The sequence below is a fragment of the Ambystoma mexicanum genome, chromosome 2q (assembly GCF_040938575.1).
Source record: "Ambystoma mexicanum isolate Mex_15411 chromosome 2q, UKY_AmexF1_1, whole genome shotgun sequence".
In the NCBI taxonomy this organism is placed as follows: Eukaryota; Metazoa; Chordata; class Amphibia; order Caudata; family Ambystomatidae; genus Ambystoma; species Ambystoma mexicanum.
In genome coordinates, this window is record NC_090924.1 from 1,413,377,382 (window position 1) to 1,413,396,714 (window position 19,333).

At 45.4% G+C, this 19,333-nt stretch overlaps 1 protein-coding gene across 2 annotated transcripts in view; it reads left to right on the forward strand.

The window, feature by feature from the left end:
• Positions 1–19,333, forward strand: part of ANKRD28 (ankyrin repeat domain 28) — a 1,823,421-nt gene that overhangs the window by 1,619,519 nt on the left and 184,569 nt on the right. For both annotated transcript variants that reach the window (XM_069648906.1, XM_069648905.1), the window contains exon 26: positions 18,256–18,338. In XM_069648906.1, the coding sequence (XP_069505007.1) occupies positions 18,256–18,338 (83 nt within the window). The remainder of the gene's footprint in view (positions 1–18,255; positions 18,339–19,333) is intronic.

The window sequence follows — 19,333 nt, forward strand, 5'->3', positions numbered from 1 at the left end:
ACTCTTTCCAATTCCCAGAAAGAGTAGTCTTCTCTTCTGTGTCTACATTGGTGGTGTTAGTCCAGTCAGCCCTACTCTTCCTCGTCTCAGTGACTGCTGCTTCAACAACCTCACAGAAGTACATGGATAGTGTAACTTAAAGGTGTTTGGCATGGGACCAAAGGTGTGTGAAGGATGTGGGCCTCATGAACTGAGTGGAGATAAAGGAAGTGGGTGGAGGGTGAGGGATGTTGTACCGCGTTCTTCCGAGACGTCCTCCCTGATCTCCAGAGATGGGACTATCCCCAGAGGGACTATCGGTTATCGCCCTTAACTCCCTGCCCTCATGGCAAATGTCTCTGTGATACTGGGAATGCATTGGAGGAACAGGGCCTCCCTGTCCTTGTCCTGTAGTCCTTTTTCATGGGTGTTCTGTATTGTTTTCTGCCCAGAAGTCCATGTGGGACTCCTGGCAGTGCAGCTCTTCCTGTTTTTAGTTTGGAGTACAGACCCATGGGATACCCTTATGGCACCCATGGGTGTGGGTACAACCCTGTGCCCCTATTGTGTTTTTGGGCACCTGTGTGTGGCCCACAGAGCAGGGTATGGGCTGGTGGCAGCTCCATGCTGAATTTGACAGGTGCTCTGAGTATCCTCCATTTTGGGATACCCAGGCCCTGCCATTGGAATCAGTTGATTCCTTATAGGAAACAAGATGGCCCCTTGATTTCTATTGCCTGTTACCTTGTTTTCCCAAAGACCTGGGAAGCCCTGCCTCTGTCCCTTCCCCCTGACCGGCAGTTGGGTGGAAGTTCCATATATGGTGGTGTTGTGAAGCCCAGGCCAGACTGGCTGGAGCCTTCCCAGTGACTGTATGTTGTGGGTAAACGCTGTGGATGGGACCTGGGTGAATGGAGTGTGTGACCAATATGCACTTCTTGTTGAGGATGTCTGGTTTGTACTATGAAACACAATGACTGAGATAGCCCTGCCCAAATCTGGTTTGAAGGCAGTGTTTAGTGTTGAATGGCTGGGTACTTGTCCCAATACACATTCCTTGTTGTGAGTGTCTGAGAGGGAGGAGAATGGCCTAAATGCACTGTATGCCTGATTGGCTGACTGAATACCATTGTGAGTGATTGGTTGCCTGAGTGTGGCCCAGCAGAATGAATGGGAGATCAACTAGTATATCTGAGGGGCTCTCGCTGCTAGAAATCGTTCAGAAGCTGAAGTTGAAACTGACGCTTGATCTCGACAACCGAGCCTGAAGAAGAAGGTTAACTGCTGTCTCCCTTCGCCGAAAGCCGTCGAGACTGATCCAAGAGAGGACCTGGTTAGGCGCCCTCTTTCCGAGCTCCAAGAGACCATTGAGCACTGCTAACCTTCGCAGAAGCTCTCTGGAAGTCAGACCCTCAACAGGCTGCCGACCGGAGATGGGGACTGCCGAGGAGTACACAGATGAGCACCGGACATTCCATCCACCGTCGTCGACCAGGGTTCGCAGGTTTGCTATAACCACTGGAGACCCGTCAAAGCCGTGTTGCCCAGAAGCAGGGACCGCTTGACACTGTGCCCTCGACGACCGGAACTGCAACGCTCCCTTGATGAAGACACTTGATTCCCGGACATGCTCATCCGCACCGCTGAACGCCTTATCCCGCTGGAGAAGGCCAGGCTGTCGACGCGCCAAGGAGCATCCGCCGGTGGGTTTCCCGCCAACCAAAGACCGTAGAGATGCTGGACAACTCGACGCCCTTGCTGGGCCACAGTTCTTCACAATCTCTTTGCGGTCCTGAACTATCGACATCGAGGTGTCCCGCACGCCTCCTCCTTTCAGGAAGTCTTCGACCCATCGTCGACGAGCACCGCCGGGGCCGAAGCTGCTGCCTCGACGCAGTTTAATTTCTTAGAGTGGCTCCTGCTTTAAAGGGAGCTGCTCAAAAAGGATCCGTCGACGACTTCTTCGAACTCTGCTACTCCAGGTACATTGGGGTGGTAGAAACATTGTAGAAGGAAAAAAAACTTATTGAACAATATATGGACTGGGCTTGTAGTGTATCTTTATTTTACAGGTTGCCCAGGTGGGGGGTATGCGGGGGGGGGGGGGTCTTCACACAGAACTGTGCTTTCCCTCCTATATCTTTTCTTGGTTACCTTTAGAAATTGATTTGTGTGACATTTGACCAGAATTGACCAGAGTATAGTTTATGCACTTTAATGAGATCTGATGATAATTGTAGAGCTGTATATATTTGCCATTGTAGATTTACTGAGCACAAAGTGAGTTATTGTGATTGTGTGTATATAACCTTGAACCTTACTTATATAAAGACTGTGTTTTAACTAATACATTGGGTGCTTGGGGACTACACTGTACTTAAGAACCAGCCTGCATCACCTCCTGAGAAGCTAAGCCTTGATTCCACGTCCATTGCTACCAACAATAGAGAATCTTGATTTGGGGTCCTCTGTGCCTCTCCTCCTACCATATAGAGAGCAGGAGTACAGACTCCCCCCTCCTTCACCTCCTTCCAGTCTTTACAGTCTCCCCCTCGGGGAGAGGTTACGACATTTCTGGATTCGTCACATCTTTCTTGCTAGTATTTCCTGGCATCACCAGAAGTCAAGATCCAATGTTGCAGTCAATCGGCATCTGTCAATCTCTACGACTAACCCGATTAGGAGATATTTGGAAGGCCTTCTATGCTTGTATCCAACCTTAAATAGGCATCATCCATCTTGGGACCTAAATGCCATCTTAGCAGCCCATGTTCACATGGCTTCAGCTGAAATCAAATATGTTTTTTGGAAGTTTGTTTTTTGTTTGTGATGATTGCAAACCTTATCTGCTACAGAACCATACTACAGTGTTTAGGACTCTTTCTTCATTTTTTAACCGGAATTGTTTTTCTCATAAATCGGGAGGTTTAACTACCTAGCTACCTTCCTTCCCAGACCGAAGGTGAAAGGATATCACACTGTGTGGATGTGAGACATGCTCAAAACTAGATTTAGACTGATTTAGGGAGTTTAGAAGGTATGACAGCCTCTTTATATCGTTTGGAGGTCAACAGCAAGGATCACAGGCTTCCAAGGCTATCATCGCTCCTTGGATTGTCTTGTGCATTGTGAAAGCCTACAAGTTTCAGAAAAAAACAGTCCAAGTCCATTCATGCGTATGCGTTTAGGACAAAGGCTACAGAGGTCGCATTCCGGGCGTACTGTCCCCTGGGATCTCATCAGCTAAGCAGCATCTTTCCTCGCTATACATTTTGTAAACATGGACACAAGTTCCAGGGCGATGCCAAATTTGGCAGGCAGTTTTACAGAACTTGCTTGTCTACACTTGTGAGTGTCTGCAAGCCCACCCCCTGACTGCCGTGAGTGTCTGCAAGCTCCCCCGACCCCTGCCCCACGTGAGTGTCTGCAAGCTCCCCCCAGCTCCTGCCCTCCGTAAGTGTCAGCAAGCCCACCCCCTTCCCCTTTGAGTGTCGCACTCCCCATCCTCCCCTTGTCCTGTGAGAGATCGGCACTACCCCAATTGTCAGGCATAGTAATCGTAGCGGCCTGTCTTTTGCAAAAGCCTGCCCTCCCCTACCCACCATTTGTTTTATCTTTGCACTTACTCTTATCATTTGTCCCTCGGCCTCTGCTAACAGCTTGTCTGTCTCCCCACTTCCCTCCTTGTCCTTTCCTCCCACTCCCTCCCCGGCACTACCTTCAATAGTCGTTGACCTTTGTAGATAGTCACTTGTTCTGTTCCCCTCCTTACCCTTTCTCTCCACTCCCCTCACCTCCCCTCCTCCCCCTCCTCTTGTCATTCATGCACTGCAACAATTGTTGTCAGGCATACTAATGTTACTGCTAGTTTTGTCTCATTTTTTCCTTCCTCTCCCTTATTGTTCCATGCACTTGTACTATCTGATAGATCGTTATTTTTCACATTCTGATTTTTTTCAAGGACATGTAAGAATGTAATTGTTTTCTCCCATGTTCCCTCCCTCCTTGAAGCGCTTTGAAACACATTTTATATAGGCGCTATACATATAAACAATCAAATCCTTCCTCCTTAAGTAGGTTGGTGCTTTTCAATCTCCCATAAGTATGGAGCAAAGGGAAAGGACCCGGAAGTAAGAGTAAGAGTAAGGTTTTGCTCTAGTGGCTTTGGTATTCCTGGTCCATAGTCTTGTTTCCTCCATACGCCCGCCTGTCATCCCCCTATAAAAAGGACTATAGTTGTAAGAAATGGCATTTATCGCGCACCTGTACACAATTGTTTCTAGGCGTTACAAGACAGGGCGGGGAGAGACAAAGGGAAAACCAGACAAACAATCTAACTAGGCCTTATCATTTGGATCGTGCAAGTGCGACGATATAAGTGCAAGGGGAAGGAGAGGGGGGAAGTGCATGGCAGAGGGAAAGGGGCAGTGCGACCAGGGCAGCCTGGCTCTGAGTAAATGCAGGCAGGCTCTGGTTAAGTGCAGAAAGCGGGGGGCTGTTGTGGTAACAGTTTCAGCCCTAAGTGCGCGGTAGGTCAGGAGGCAGTGCAAGGAAGACTGGATGAGCCCGGTACCCAATGAGAGACTGATTGAACCATGCAATCAGTCCGTACTGCAGACAGGTAAGTTAGCAAGGGAGCGAGAAGTAGAAGAAGGCATAGGAGAAAAGAATGGTCTTGAGCTGCTTCCAGGAAACTTCTGGTGCTCCGGCTCAAGTCTGAGAGGGACAGGGAGGATGTTCCAGAGGGAGGTACCTGCGGAGGAGAGATCTCTATCCCCCACTCTCTGCCTGGAGAAGGGACTAAACCTCAGAGTTCGAGGAAGTACAGCAAAGGGCTCTAGAAGGAAGGTATTTCGGAAGAGAGAGTTGGATGTAGTGCGGGCCCCTGCCCCAGAAAGATTTGTGGACAATGCAGAGGGTCTTGACCTTGATTCTTGCAGCCACCGGGAGCCAGTGGAGAGAATTCAGTGCTGGAAAGATGCAGTCCCTGGGCTTGAGGCCAAGGATAAGTCCTGTTCTGGATTGGTTGTACAGGACGAAGAGTAGAGGTAGGCAGATTGAGAAAGAGGCTGTTGCAGCAGTCCAGCCTAGAGAGAACCAGGACTCTGGAGACAGTGAGCTTCTGTGGAAAGTGAGGAAAGATGGCATACCTCTGAGGAGGTGCAGCTGGAAGTGGGCCTTTTTGGCAAGATCCGTGATGTGAGGAGAGAAGGAGAGAGTGGAGTCGAAGATGACAGCTAGGTTTGTTTGCCTCAAAAGTAAGTATGGGTAGAGGGCCCAAGGAGAGCGGCCACAGTGAGTGAGTGAGGGAGGGAGGGGAAAGCGGGAGCATGTGTACAATGAGAAGGGTCTCTGTCTTACTGGCATTACGACAAAGATCGTTGTATGTGCACCAATCCTGAATCGTGGATAGACAAGTCCGGAATGAGCGAGGGAGGAGAGGAGGCTAAGGGAATCCAGCAAGTGAGCTGAGTGTCATCCGCATAACACTGAAAGTTAGAAGAGAAGGTGGATATCAGGTGGGCAAAGGGGCCAGATAGACAGTGAAGAGCCCAGGGTGAGAGGATTGAGCCCTGGGCGACACCACATGTGGAGAGAGAGAGAGAGAGATGGTGGGGAGAAAAGACCCAAGTTGGACCTGGAAGGGCCCGTCCAGGATGGAGGTCAGCCACGCCAGGACCTGATCTGTGATGCCCAGGTTCACACAGAGTGTTGATCAGGGTGGTGCGATTGACATTGTTGAAAGCAGAGGAAAGGTCAAGGAGAATGAGGACAGCGGGAGAGCTTGAATCAAGGTTAGAAAGCAGATCTTCACTGGTGTTCAGGAGAGCAATTTCCGTGCCTCGGCCTGCTCTGAAGCCGCACTGATGGTCATAGAGGCAGCCGACAGATACAGTGTGGAGTGTAAGCTGGGAGATGGCCAGCTTTTCCAGACGTTTGCCCAGGAAAGGGGTGATAGAAATTGGGCAATAGTTTGCTGGACATCTGGGATTGGCAGAAGGCTTTTTTTAGGAGGGGGTGCACAAGGAAGTGCATGAGGGGAAAGGGGAAAGATCCAGTGGCGAAAGAGTGATTGCAGAAATCGGCCAAGGCTGGAACGAGTGGGACAGTGTCGTCCTTGATGGTTCTAGAGGAGCAGGGAGGCACCTGTTTGGGCGACACTTTCTTAGATTGGCCTTGTCTAGAGACGACCTCTGGTGTTGTCAGAGTGAAGGAGGAAAAAGGAAGAGGAGCGGGAGAGACGGCCAAAAAGCACCTGAGGAGTAGAGGGACAAGAAGAGGAAAGCGAGAACAGGATGCCCTGCGTTTTAGTGATGAATTCAGAGGCCAGCGCCGTACAGAATGCTTGGAAGGGAACAGGAGAGGTGGAAATTGCAAAAGGATTGGCCAGCTCCTTGTAGATTTTAAAGAGCTCGACCGTGTTGTGACGCTGGATTGGATGTGGGCTCTCTTCTTGGACAGACCATCTGTATTGCCTTTGGAGCAGGCGGCAGGCGAGTTTGTTAGAGGATGCACATGAAGCCCTCTACTTCCTGTCAACCACTCTGCACTTGCGTTTCAGAGTCGCAAGGTTGGAGTCGCACCAAGAGTTGCACTTGGAGGTAGGCTTCAGACGGATTTTGGTGACATGAGCAAGGATGTCAAGAGTGTTGGAGTTAGAAAGATGCAGGTTAGAGAGGGCTGTGTCAGAATGCAAGTCAGGCGTAGGGGTAGGAGGAGCAGAGAAAGTAGAGATGAAGTCGTCTACTGACACTCGCTTCATGGTCCGAATGACTGAGAAGGAAGGTGGTAGTGCTGGGGTAGGCTATGCTTAAGGGGCAAGGAGTTTCAGGTGAGAGGAAAGCAGAAAGTGGTCAGTCCAAGAGAGAGGAGTGATGAGAGGGTTAGAGGGGGATGTCTGAAGAGATGAGCACATCCAAAATGTGTCCAGCAGAGTGTGTGTCGAACCAGATGGTAGAATGGAAATGGAGAGAGTCGCATAGGTTGTGGAAAAGCCCAGAGGAGGAATTGGAAGCATCCAGGTGGATGTTGAAGGATCTGTGTAGCGGCTCCAAGGCCTAACTGGCTTTGCCCTTGAGCAAGGTCAGTGGTGCTAGTCATGGCCATTCTGCGGAACGCAAAACTTTTAAAGGGAAATCTTTTTACTACTGTGCAAGAGCAGCTCTGGCACATCCCCATCCATAAGGAGAAAAGGGAATTATGGATTAGGAGTACAGAAGTCGCTACAGGAAGTAATATTTTCTATCTAACTCGCCTCCTGCATTTACCTTTGTTCTGGGAACACTAGACCCGTGTACGGTTCCTGTGTGTGGAGACCTCTAACCTTAGTTTTGGCTTTCATGCTTTCCTTTGGCAGCACCCCCACCTTATTCGGTGGTCCACCAGAGACCCCTAAGTTCCTATTTGCATTGTTTTGGATTCACTGGTGAGGCCCTAGACCCTGTGGTGCAGGAGCAGTCCTCTCCATTTTTGGACTATTGTACTTTACTGTTTGCAGAACACCCCATCTTCCATGGAGTACGATGGGGACAACTTTGCTTTGTTCTGTGTAGCATATTTTCTACTTTCCATGCATCCTCTGAACAGGCTGGTGGCAGTCGTTACATTTTGACCTATTTTTTAGGTGCATTGTCTCGGGCTGCATTCATAGCCGCGATCATGCACTAAATATGATCATATATTCCAAATGGCTCCTCTTTGTGTCATAAGTCCTGTTCAAAATGGAGTTAGGAGAGTAAAGTGAATATAGTGCCTGTGCCCCAAACTGTATCAGATAGTTGGGTATGCAAAAAACTGTTGGAATACTTGCTGCATTGGCCTAACTGAGACTGATTATCAATTTTAGTCAGTCCACGGGTACGAAATATTGGAGAGAGAACATTTAGGCTATTTACTGTGCTAGGAAATAAAAAATAAATGTCTAATTAGAGCATCTGTAAGTAAAGTGTTTATTCTAGATTTGAGTTGTGAAGTAGGGGCTGAGAACCAATCCTATTACGTGCCAACATAGACCTGGTGGTAGCATGTGCATATGTTTCATCCTTTATCAGGCTTTGTGAAGGCATTGTATCCAATACCTAGTACATGCATGACATATATGAGATCATTATATGTTAGTCGTATCAGGTTGTGAATCCTCAGTGGTTTACATATTGTCGCACTTTAAGTGCTTAATCATTCGGTTATCATGCAACAGTAAATTACAAAACAATTCCGTTCAATATGTGTAGTCAATAGTTTATCTAGCAAGAACATTCAGTTAAAATGTTGGCTGTTGAGATAAGAAGGAATCGAAGGGGGGTGGGGTGAGAGAAACCGCAGAGTTAGAGAAACATGGGAGTAGAGCGATTTAGTATATTGGTTAGAATTTAATCAAGTGCCTGGTGGTGTTAATCTTTTCAAGTATTCGATGGTAGAGTGTCCGATTGTGATGGGTCATATTTAGGTCTGTGCATCTAGTTAGCTTTAGTCCGTATTTGGAAACAAGGTGGTGGTCTGGTGGTTTAAGTATGAAGTGTTACATTTAGGCCGTGCTCCGTGTACTTGGTGAGGATGTTGATCCTGTGATTGTTTGGACATTTCCATTTGCTCTGTGCATAATTTTGTCATCAAACATCCTGAATGGTATAAAAAAAAAATAGCTGGTATATTACCCTGCATATCCCAAAGTGGGTGGTCTGGTCACCACGTTTGGCCGCCGCAAAGACTATTACGTATAAGTCCTGTGTCATTCTAAATAAAGACAGAGGAACAGGGTATTGAAGGAAATTCAAGTGTTCTTCGATTAGGTAGCAGTGAGGTGCTGCTTAGGGTCCTCAGGAGAAATAATCTCGTAACCTATTGTCCGCCGGAGCGGGTAGGTATCCGTGTATAATTTGCAGTCACTTTGAGAGCGCCAGCATAGACCCTAGTGGGTTAAAGGTGCGGTTGAAGTCATGTCCATGGTTAGCAGTCACTCTGGAGTAGATTGTAACACGCCTTAGCAGGTTAGAGAAGTAGGTCAATAAGGTGCTAGACTAGTTGCACATACCGGAGGTGAGCACGTTGCTCTGGAGCCCTTACCATAGCAATGGGTGCAGAGATTTCAGGTTTGATTAAGTAGTTCAGAGATCTGGCGGGTTAAAGAAGTAGGTCAGTACTTTGATAAAGGTAAGTTACGATAGAACTCATGCAAGCGCATTGTTCCGAGGTTCTTACCTTGTCAGAGATTGTAGAGGATTCAAGTTTGCGGGAGCCGGCGGCCAGTTCCTGTACTGGAACACCGCCATCTTACTTCTCCATGTTTATGCTGGCCGGATGTCCTACAAGGGATTGCGTGGTAATGTCGTGCGCACGTTGTGCCGTGGTGACAACATACGCACGTTGGTTTGTGATGAGTCAACGCATCTCGAATGTGGCTGTGATATTTAGGCGTTATGATTGGTTGCTGATTAGTGGAGAACCATTCAAATATAATGGAGAGCAACCTTCAGTATACTAGTGTTGGTAGTAATCTAATATTATACTTGAATAAAGGACTAACCTCACATGGGAGATGTCCTACGCACGTTGATTCGCAATACCGTAATATAGTGGCACGCATTGCTTGCGACTACTATTGGTGAGAGTCCAATTGTTAATTAACATTAGAGACCATTGTGGGTGTGTTCCCCTCTACAAGAATTAGTAACAATGAAATCCTTATGCATCTCCTAAGAGTCATAATTAGACAGTTGGATAAGAAACCATTCAGTACGTTAGTGAGTGTAAGTGGTGATAGGGGCTCGAAGTGGCGGCTGGTGCCTGGGGCTTATATTATCATTAATACTGCCTTAAATTCTCTCTCCTAGGATAAATATTCCATGGAAGTGATTACATTTTATGCATATATTGCAGCAAAGTCCTGTATGTCATAGTCCGTATTAAGGCCTTTGTTGACTGCCCGTAAATTACAGATCTTTGCTGCTTCTTGTCTTAGGCCCTCATCACTAGTCTGGCGGCAGCCGTGCCGGTAAAACCGGCAGGCTGCCGCCAGACTCGTGAAGTTTTCCGGTGCCTAGCTTCACAGAAACACCGGTGGATTACGACCCCGGTGTTCCTGTAAATCGATGTTAATCCCCATTCCCATTTGAGTCCTATAGGACTCAATGGGGATGTTTGAAGCACCAGCACCATTAATATCATAATTGTGCTGGTGCTTCCCAGATAGACTGCAGGCGGCTGCCGTCCCGCTCGCTAGTTCAGACCTGGTGGGCAGTACGGCAGCCGCCCGCAGACTCTGGGTGTGCCAGTATGCTTACCGTTGTTACTGGACCGGTACACTCGTAATGAGGCCCATAGTCTTTTCTCGTGGTCACCCCATCTAGGGTATGATTCGATGTGTTTGATCCTGAAGAAGTTTGTTGCTTGTCTTGTCTTTGGAGTGTTCTTTGTTCCAGTGTTCTACCAATGCCATTCTTTTCTCTTGCTAAGCTGCTTATGTATACCTGCATGGGAAAAAAACTACATACTGGGTACAACCAATTGTATAACCACCAACTTCCCTAATGAACTGTACACTGCTTCGTGTGATCATTAGAACACTATTTACTACTGTATGATGCATGTTGATATCCAAGCAATCACACATATTGTACGTCTCATCCTGCTCACCAGCCTATGCATATAACATGCCCCCTTACTATGTATAGCCCCCTATAACGTGTCCAGTTACTATGTATAGTCCCCTCTAACTGCATAGTCACTCAATCGTCCCAACAAACTGGCCACTGCATAGGGCATCGTGCTTTCCCTGGAACATTACTTGCAATTGTATATTGCATGTTCTTATTTAAGTAACTATGCACACTGTCCAATGCTCAAACCTGCTCTTTAGCCTATTGCATATTGTGTCCAACTACTATGTTTAGTACCTCTAACTAATTGCATAGCCTCCGAATTACACAGCCTCAGAGCCTTGTGCTATCTACCTTCATGTGCTAAGAATAGATAGCTTATCTACCATATGAGCCTGACCTGCTAATATAAGTTGCCTACGGACCCTCTAGTGAGATCCATTCTCCTTAACGCCTGCTCACTGCATGCCCACCCCGCATAGCATGGATACAGCCACACCACCCCTATAGTAACTATGACCTGGAAGAGTAGCCAGTTGCCCTCTACTCTATTCACCATAGTACCAATTAGCATGCTGCTCTCAGCCCTCACTATGACCTACATTAACAACACTGCTTGCCTGCTATCAGATGGAAACTGCAGACTTAGGACTAGACTACCTCGCCTTCACAAGCTTCCTAATAGCAAGCTCATAATACCTAACCGGAAATCATCCTTAAACATCCCTAATAATATATCCCCACCTAAGAGAGACACTGAAAAAATCTCATAGAACACTGACCTCCAAGCCTCATTCCCTGCATAAAATCTTAAGCAACCTTGCTCCTTCCCACTCCCCTTCTAATAATTTGCAGAACCCAGAAAACATGACCACCTTCTTTGGTGCCCTAATCAACGCCAGGTCACTAGTAGCCCACGCTACTGAAATAGCTGACATCGCCACATAGAATCTTGACATCCTAGCTGTCACAGAGACATGGCTGCACGAAGCAGCAGGCGCAGCCCTCATGCTAGCAATACCAGAAAATCACCAGATATTCAGAGCTGACAGACTAAATGCTAAAGGAGGCGTTTTTGGCCCTCCTGGCTAAATCTGACCTGTCTATAAGATCTGCACCTACGCCTCCTATTCGATCCTGTGAACTGCTTACCCTTAAACTCCCAAAATCCATCTGTCGCACTCTCACTATCTACTTACTCTACAGAGCCCCAGGACCTATCGGCACTTTTGAAGAGGACTTATCTAGTATCCTAGCAAATAATACCAAAGATTCCTCACAAATATTACTACCAACCTCGGCTTCAATGACCCCTCAGACAAAAATGCCCAGACAGTAGCGAATATCCTGTGAAAACAAGGACTGACTCAAAGAATACTTTCACCTGTCCATGACAAAGGGGAGGACCTTAGACTGGGTATCGGACCAGAATTGCGATACTTCCATCACCAAGATCAGCCCCCAACATTGGACTGACTGACACAAGAAGAGGTAGGAGGGTATTTATACTGCTACACCAAACATCCCTCCAAACTAGGGAAACAACCCTTTACAAAAATACAAAAGGTTCGGTGAACAGTGTGGTATTCAGGTGATGCATCTGTCTAGGGCCAGATCAGGTCTCCTACACTACACATCAAGAGCATAATATTCTCCACAGCGGAGTATAGGAACACATGACCTGGTTAGTGCTACTCATTGAACTTTCAAAAAAGAAATCTTATCACAGTATAGAAATGTTTTATTCAATAAATTATCAATAATTAAAAACAGAGAATTCTTCAGAGGAACAATTCATATTTCATAAACCCAATAAAATGAAAAAATGTAAACAGTGCACCAGACAACCTCAAACGAATACTATATGAATTGCAGTGGCATAAAAGGGAACCAACAGTAATCGGGTTCCACCCTACAACATGCAGAAAGGAATCTATAGTCACAGAGAAATATTTGGTTATATAAAACGGAGCAACCTAGGGTCAACTGATTCGCCCACACTGTTCTCCACACTAAATTGCACCAAAGTACTCACACTGCATCATACCCAAACAACCCAACATGTTTCATTCCTCATACACATTCATCAACCAGAGTCAAGGGAAATTCATCAGGGGCTCATATTCAAGGACAGACACCATTCACAAGAAAACAATAGTTTGTATAACTTTAGAAACTAAAGCGAGACGGCTCAATGGCCATTTTGTTTATGAAAATAGGCTAAGCAGAACCTCCTGGCATCGTCCAGGGCTAGCCGCCGATATGCACTGTTGTTGTGCTGCCACGGGTCAGGGGCAAACTGGGATGGTAGATGCTGTCTAATTGCTCTTATCACCAACTCCTCGATTACTGAACCGGCCAAAGGAAGATGCTTGCCACCTGTAAACAATCAAATATTTGGGTGTGGGTAAGTAAGGGTCTCAACAAATGGACTCTAGTCCCACCAGAATGTTTAACAACTACAATTCTGTGGAGTAAGCTTAACGTCAATGAAAGAGCTCCAATCCCTATAACACATCGTGAATCTAATGCCATTATCATAGCTGAATTTAAAATTTAAAGGTCTTCTACCCATAGTCGTGAAAAAGCACAACAAGACAGAAAGAACCCACCGTAGAGACAAATGGGGAGGGGAGAAAAAAGGAAAAGACACTATTCCACATCGTTGGAGTTAGGTTGGTCATTTATAAAAACATCATCACTCTCTCGATCTAACTCACCCCCCACATACAAATCTACCCTCTAGCTCACAGCAGAGTAACGAAACTCAACGTCCCACATAGGAACGGTGCTGTATCTGGGGTTCCCACAGCATCGTGCTTGTGGGGTATTGGAAAACATCATGATATTATAGGTTTGTGCACCAACCCCTATAATCAGGAGAGAATAATACAATCTCCGGGTGCCAACAAGTCCCCCTCGGACCAAAAACAAAACAGACGTCTATACGGGTTCATACCTCCTTAGGTTGGTTTAGCTCTCAGTTGGACTTATCCCAACATGTATCTCATTGTTAAATACAGACAGGCCAGCAACAACCGCTCCCCTCCAAATAAGAAGAACTGTTAATAAAATCAAGAGAGGAGGAAATGCATAAACATCATAGAAGTCAGTGTCGTGCCCATATTAGTACAGTGTACGAAAAATAATTTAAAATCGTACCTGTACAATGTTTAGTCGGTCAGTTGAAAAAAGATGCACCCAGAATTTAACTGGGTTAGGTCAAAACACTTAAACATCCAACCGTCGTTCAATGGCGGTAAACAGCACCGAGAGCAAATCTAAGTAATGTTGGAACAGCAAGACCTGTATAGAATAAAAAGGCAGAGGTCTGAACAGGTGTCTCATACTCCATCAATCCAGCAAAACGCTGGATAAAATAAAGTGTTAGTAAATAAATTACAATACTGCTTAAGAAAAAAGTGAAAACTAACAACTATCCTCAAGCAACAACTCCGTCCAGCAATTACCTATTGTTAGGAGTTGAAAAAGTCCTCAGAGCGAAATAGCTGCGCTCTCCTTGTTGTGTTGTGGCTCTCAGTTCGTGTCGGCACTCAAGTCCTGAGAAAAGCAGGATGTCCTCAAGAATGCTTCCCGGGAAAGGTGTTTAAATGGGTGTTTAAATGGGTACTGGCCAATCGGCAGCACGGCTACAACATTGGACTGACCATCATATCTCCTTCTCCTTAGCCACTCCCTTAACAACAAGCTAAAAATATAGCCATGACACCTCCTCTTCCGACAAGAAATAAAAGGAATATCGCACCAGAAAGTATACTTCCCCTAATCTTCCCGTCACTGAACTCACTACCGAATACATCCGACCCTAATCAAATGGTTGAAGCTTACATCAGCACCACCTCTAAGGCACTAGACTCTATTGCGCCTCTTAAAATGCGGAAAAGTAAAAAGCATGCATCCTCAATTCCTGGTTCTCACCACACCTAAACAATCTGAGACTTCAACAGAGGAAATTAGAAACCATATGGCGCCACGCCTCTAAAGTTGAAAACAAAACAACTTTATCAAACTTTGACAACAGCTACAAAAAAGAAATAAACAACACTAAAAAAGATCTTTACAATGATAGAATCTCTAATGGTAGTTCCAACATGAAAGAACTATTTGTGATACTACGTGAAGTGGAATCCCTCATTCCACCCATATATAACACCACCCCACCCCCAGGATGAACTATGGTGCACAAGCATACAAAATGCCCTACCCAATAAAATCACTCTTCTACAAAACAAGATAGCAAATAAAAAAAGCCTTACTAGACAATCATAACTCGCCTCTGACCAACATTCCAGAAACTAACAAATTTCTACAACCATTCAGATTCACCAAAATTTCCATCCAGGAAACTGAAAAAATCATCTCCACTCTAAAACCATCCAACTGCCGAGGTGATGTCTGTCCGGCCCAAATCATCAAAGAAGTAGCAAGAGACCTCGCCCCATTTATATTGAAACTTATCAATGTCTCCTTCGCAACCAATACAGTCCCAACTAACTTAAAAAAAAAAGGAAAAAAAAACTCTAGATCCGACCATCCCAACCAATTACAGGCCCTTTCTCTTGAAAATCATTGCCAGAGTAGCATATGTGCAAATACAGTCCTACCCTGAGGCCAACCACCTGTTAGGCTCCTGCCAATCTGGCTTTAGGCAACAACATGGCACGGAAACGGTTCTAATCGATCTTAAAACCCAAATAGATGAGCTCAAGGACAACGGAAAAACAGCCATGCTACTCCTCCTCGACTTATCTGCTGCCTTCGTGGTCTACCAGGTCGAAGTGCTATGCAGACACCTGGCATCAGCCACCCATTTCTCTAAAGATGCAATTGCCTGGCTGCAATCGTTCTTGAACAATAGAACTATGAGAGTTTTCTCCCCATCGGCATCTACAGACCCTATCTTAACCACCTGCGGTTTGCCACAAGGATCTTGTGTCTCGTCGGCTATGTATAACATATTTACCAAGCCTCTGTTTGACAAATTGGACAGGCTGGGCGTCACCTACACTAACTCTGCAGATGACATCCAGATCCTTATCCCACTTTCGGCAATTACTATGACGACTTAGCCTTGGTAAATAAAATATATCTCCTCATTCAGGCATGGATGGCAACCCATGGACTATGCCTGAATGATGACAAAACCGATATCTTGATTCTGGGCTCCGCCATGAACAATAAAAACTGGACAACTATTCTGCCTTCATTATAGATGGAAACACAATCAGGGTCATGAAAGAAGTAAAAACCCTAGGCTTCTACCTTGATACCGCCCTAACCCTAGGGAAACAAGTCAATGCCCTGGCCTCCTCAAAAGCCTACAAATGCTAGATAATCAGGGTTTTCTGGCCTTTCCTTTCTAAGAGAATCGTAAGGAAAACCTCAAATGCCTTTTGTTTAAACATTCCCAGATTTAAACACAAAAAAAGCAGGAGGAATCGGCTTCCCAGTGAGAGCTGCCCAATCATGGAATGCCCTTCCTTTCAACCTGAGAACTGACCAACCCCGCCTTAGCATCAGATGGAACACTGTCAACTGGTTACGACCCAATGACATCTAACCTGCCTTACGACACTTAGTTCAGCAACTAACGCACTAGCCTACTGTATAGTTGTTCTTTCTTCACTTATGTCTTCTGTATTATATTCTTCACCTTTGTATCCTATCTGATGTCTTCATCCTATGTAAGATGCCTAACCTGTAACCTAAGCTGTGAATTCACTTTATGCTATGTTGCGCCCAGTTACCTACGGGTTCAGTGCGCCAAACAAATAAATAAACAAACAAGTGTGGACTAACTTTCACACTAGAGAAAAGTGTAGATGAAATTAACTACATGGACCTATATGTCTACAGCAAAGAGGGAAAGATCCAAACCAGAACTTTTAGCAAAAAGAGGGAGGCTAATGCAAGATAGCTCAGACCTGAGAAACACCATTAACAACATACCCACAGATGAATTTATTAGAGGTAGGAGAAATTGTAGAACAGACATAACATACAGGAAAGAATATGAAACTATTAAAAATAGATTCCTCAGCAGGGGGTACTCTAAGCAATGGGTTACCAAAGCTAAAGATAAGGCAACAACACAGAATAGAGTGGCACTTTTGACACCCAAAGCTAGAGCTAAGGAATCCAAAAAGGACAATTTCAGAATAATTACCCGATACTCTGATGACAATACTGAGGAGAATATTTCGTAAAAACTGGCACATTCTCAAGTTAGACCCTGAGCTTAAGGATCACATCACAGAGCAACTTGACAGTTTATACCATATCTCCAACAATAGGCATGAAAGTAAGTAGCCCACGCTACATGAACATTACAACACACGAAAGACAAACCAGTGTTATCACTGGTAAACCAATACTAGGATTCTATAAATGCTCTAGCTGCGGCATGTGCAAACATGCCATCAACAATGTTCAATCAGACAAGGGCTAAATATCAATGTGAAGGAATTCATAAACTGTAAAACTACTAATGTGATATATATAATTGTTTGCATCTGTGATAAGCTATACGTGGGCAGTACCATAAGAGAATTACGTGTAAGAATTAGAGAACACGTAAGCAGCTTAGCAGCTCTAGAGAAAATAACAGCATTGGCAGAACACTGGAACAAAGAACACTCCAAAGACAAGACAGCAACATAATTCTTCAGGATCAAACACATTGAATCAGACTCTTGATGTGGTGACTGAGAGAAAAGACTTAAGACAAGCAGAAGCAAAGGTGATCTGTAATTTACAGACAGTCAAAGGCCTTAATGCGGTCAATTAAATGCATTACTTTCTGTGATATATGCATAACAACATGTAACCACTTCCATGCAATATCTACCCTAGGTGAGAGAAATTAAGTATGACTATTAATGTTAACGAAAAGTGGTTGGAGCTTGTAGGAACTGTGGATCTCTGGGCTGGGTTGTGAGTCTCTGTTGGTGCTTGTTTAATGGTGGGCTGGTTGTCTCCAGCTGCCTGTATGTGGGTTTCCAAATGGACAGCGCTCCTGCAGTCCAGGTTCTGGGTATGTTTTTTACTGGATTGGAGCCCTTTTATATGTTGGCGCTGGATCGGGCGGTGCCCCTTTGTCAATCATCAGTACGTTAGTTTTCTTCTTCAATAATATTGGACACCTTTTAGGCTTTGAGAAGTTTTATTGTCAGTTCGTCACAATTGTTCGTAGGTTGTCACTTGTGTGACATACATCCTAGTGCATACGTTGTTCACAATGCAAGTCATGAAGCTACATGCTTAGGATTTTTAAGTGCCGACAAATGTTTCAACCAATGGTTTTTCTCAAGGCTGTGCATTTAGGTGAGGTGGGAGTTGTGGTGCAGAGTTCTCTGCTTATCAAAAGAGAGACTTGTTTGTTGCAGGGCTCCTTTTTAGTGTGTATTGCTTGGTGCATAAGAATTGCATATTCCAGTATTCCCAGGCAACAAACTGCCCAAATCCTTAACTCCCCTTTTTTTTCCTTTTGCAAAGTTAGCTTGTAACACCCAAAGGTTCCTGTGATGTTTGTGCACTGTATAGTAATGTAACAATCCATAGTGTGATCCACACCCATGTCTCTACTGATTGTTCTGCTGTTACTAGTACTTTGTAAACCTCATGGAATTACTTATACAAAATGTTTTATATTTTTCTGAAGGGTCATGAAACTAGTGCCTTGTTAATACTGGAACGAATCACAGATCGAAACCTCATCAATGCAACAAACACATCATTACAAACGTGAGTCTTGCACATGTTAAAATAAACAAGTACCTTATTTATGTGTTGCTCGTGTTGACACCTGAATCTCTTATGTTTGGGTTAATAAATATTCCTGCTAGATGCATCCCTCCCTGATTCCTTACCTTTTCATGTTGAGCTGTGCGCCACCATCATGGCTCCTTCGCATTCAGCCTGGGAAATATATTGAGTTTTGGAGATATGAGATGTACCAATATATTTTCAAAAGTGATATAGGATTAGAAAATATTGTTACCATCGAAATATGTATCTGATGCTTACGAATCTGCTTAGAATCACATGCTGTGCATATAGTCAGACATCTAGTGGTAATCGCAGAGTATAGCATATTCATTTCGAAAATCGAAAAGGGGCATCGGCATGGACGTGACTGCAACACTATCCATAACGTGATGTGTAGTGTACCCAAGTTCCTACATGCCACATGTCGGTCGCTTTATGCGGAGCTCGTGTTACGAGAAATGATTGCGTCAAACACACACTAACAGCGTTCGGATGTTCCGGTTTTGCCGTCCTGCGAAACTTTGACGACTCGATGGCTCTTCCTTTTCTCATATAGCTGCTTTTTCCCACTGTCATGGAGAGAACTCCTTTTAAATTGCGTCCTTCCTGCAACAGGAAGTTTCGGTGGAAAGACACCCACAGGGTGTGCAACAGTTGTCTACCTCGTGACCATGATGAGCAGCGCTGCAAAGCCTGTAAACTATTTAGGCCTAAGACGTTCAAGGGCAGGCACATGAAGTGGTGGGTGGCCTACGCTAGGCAGGCCAGGGTCCCTCTCCCGCCGTAGCCTGGGATGAGGATTCCCAGAACAGCCGCATCCCCAGCCCTGCTAAGCATGCTGCCATGCGATGAGGAAATCACACCATGCTGCCAGGGGCGCCCATTCTCTTCCAAAGGTCAAGCATACAACCCCTCTGCCTCCTTCAATGTATTTGTCAAAAAAACCTTCAGCACCCGGAGGCCCATCACTG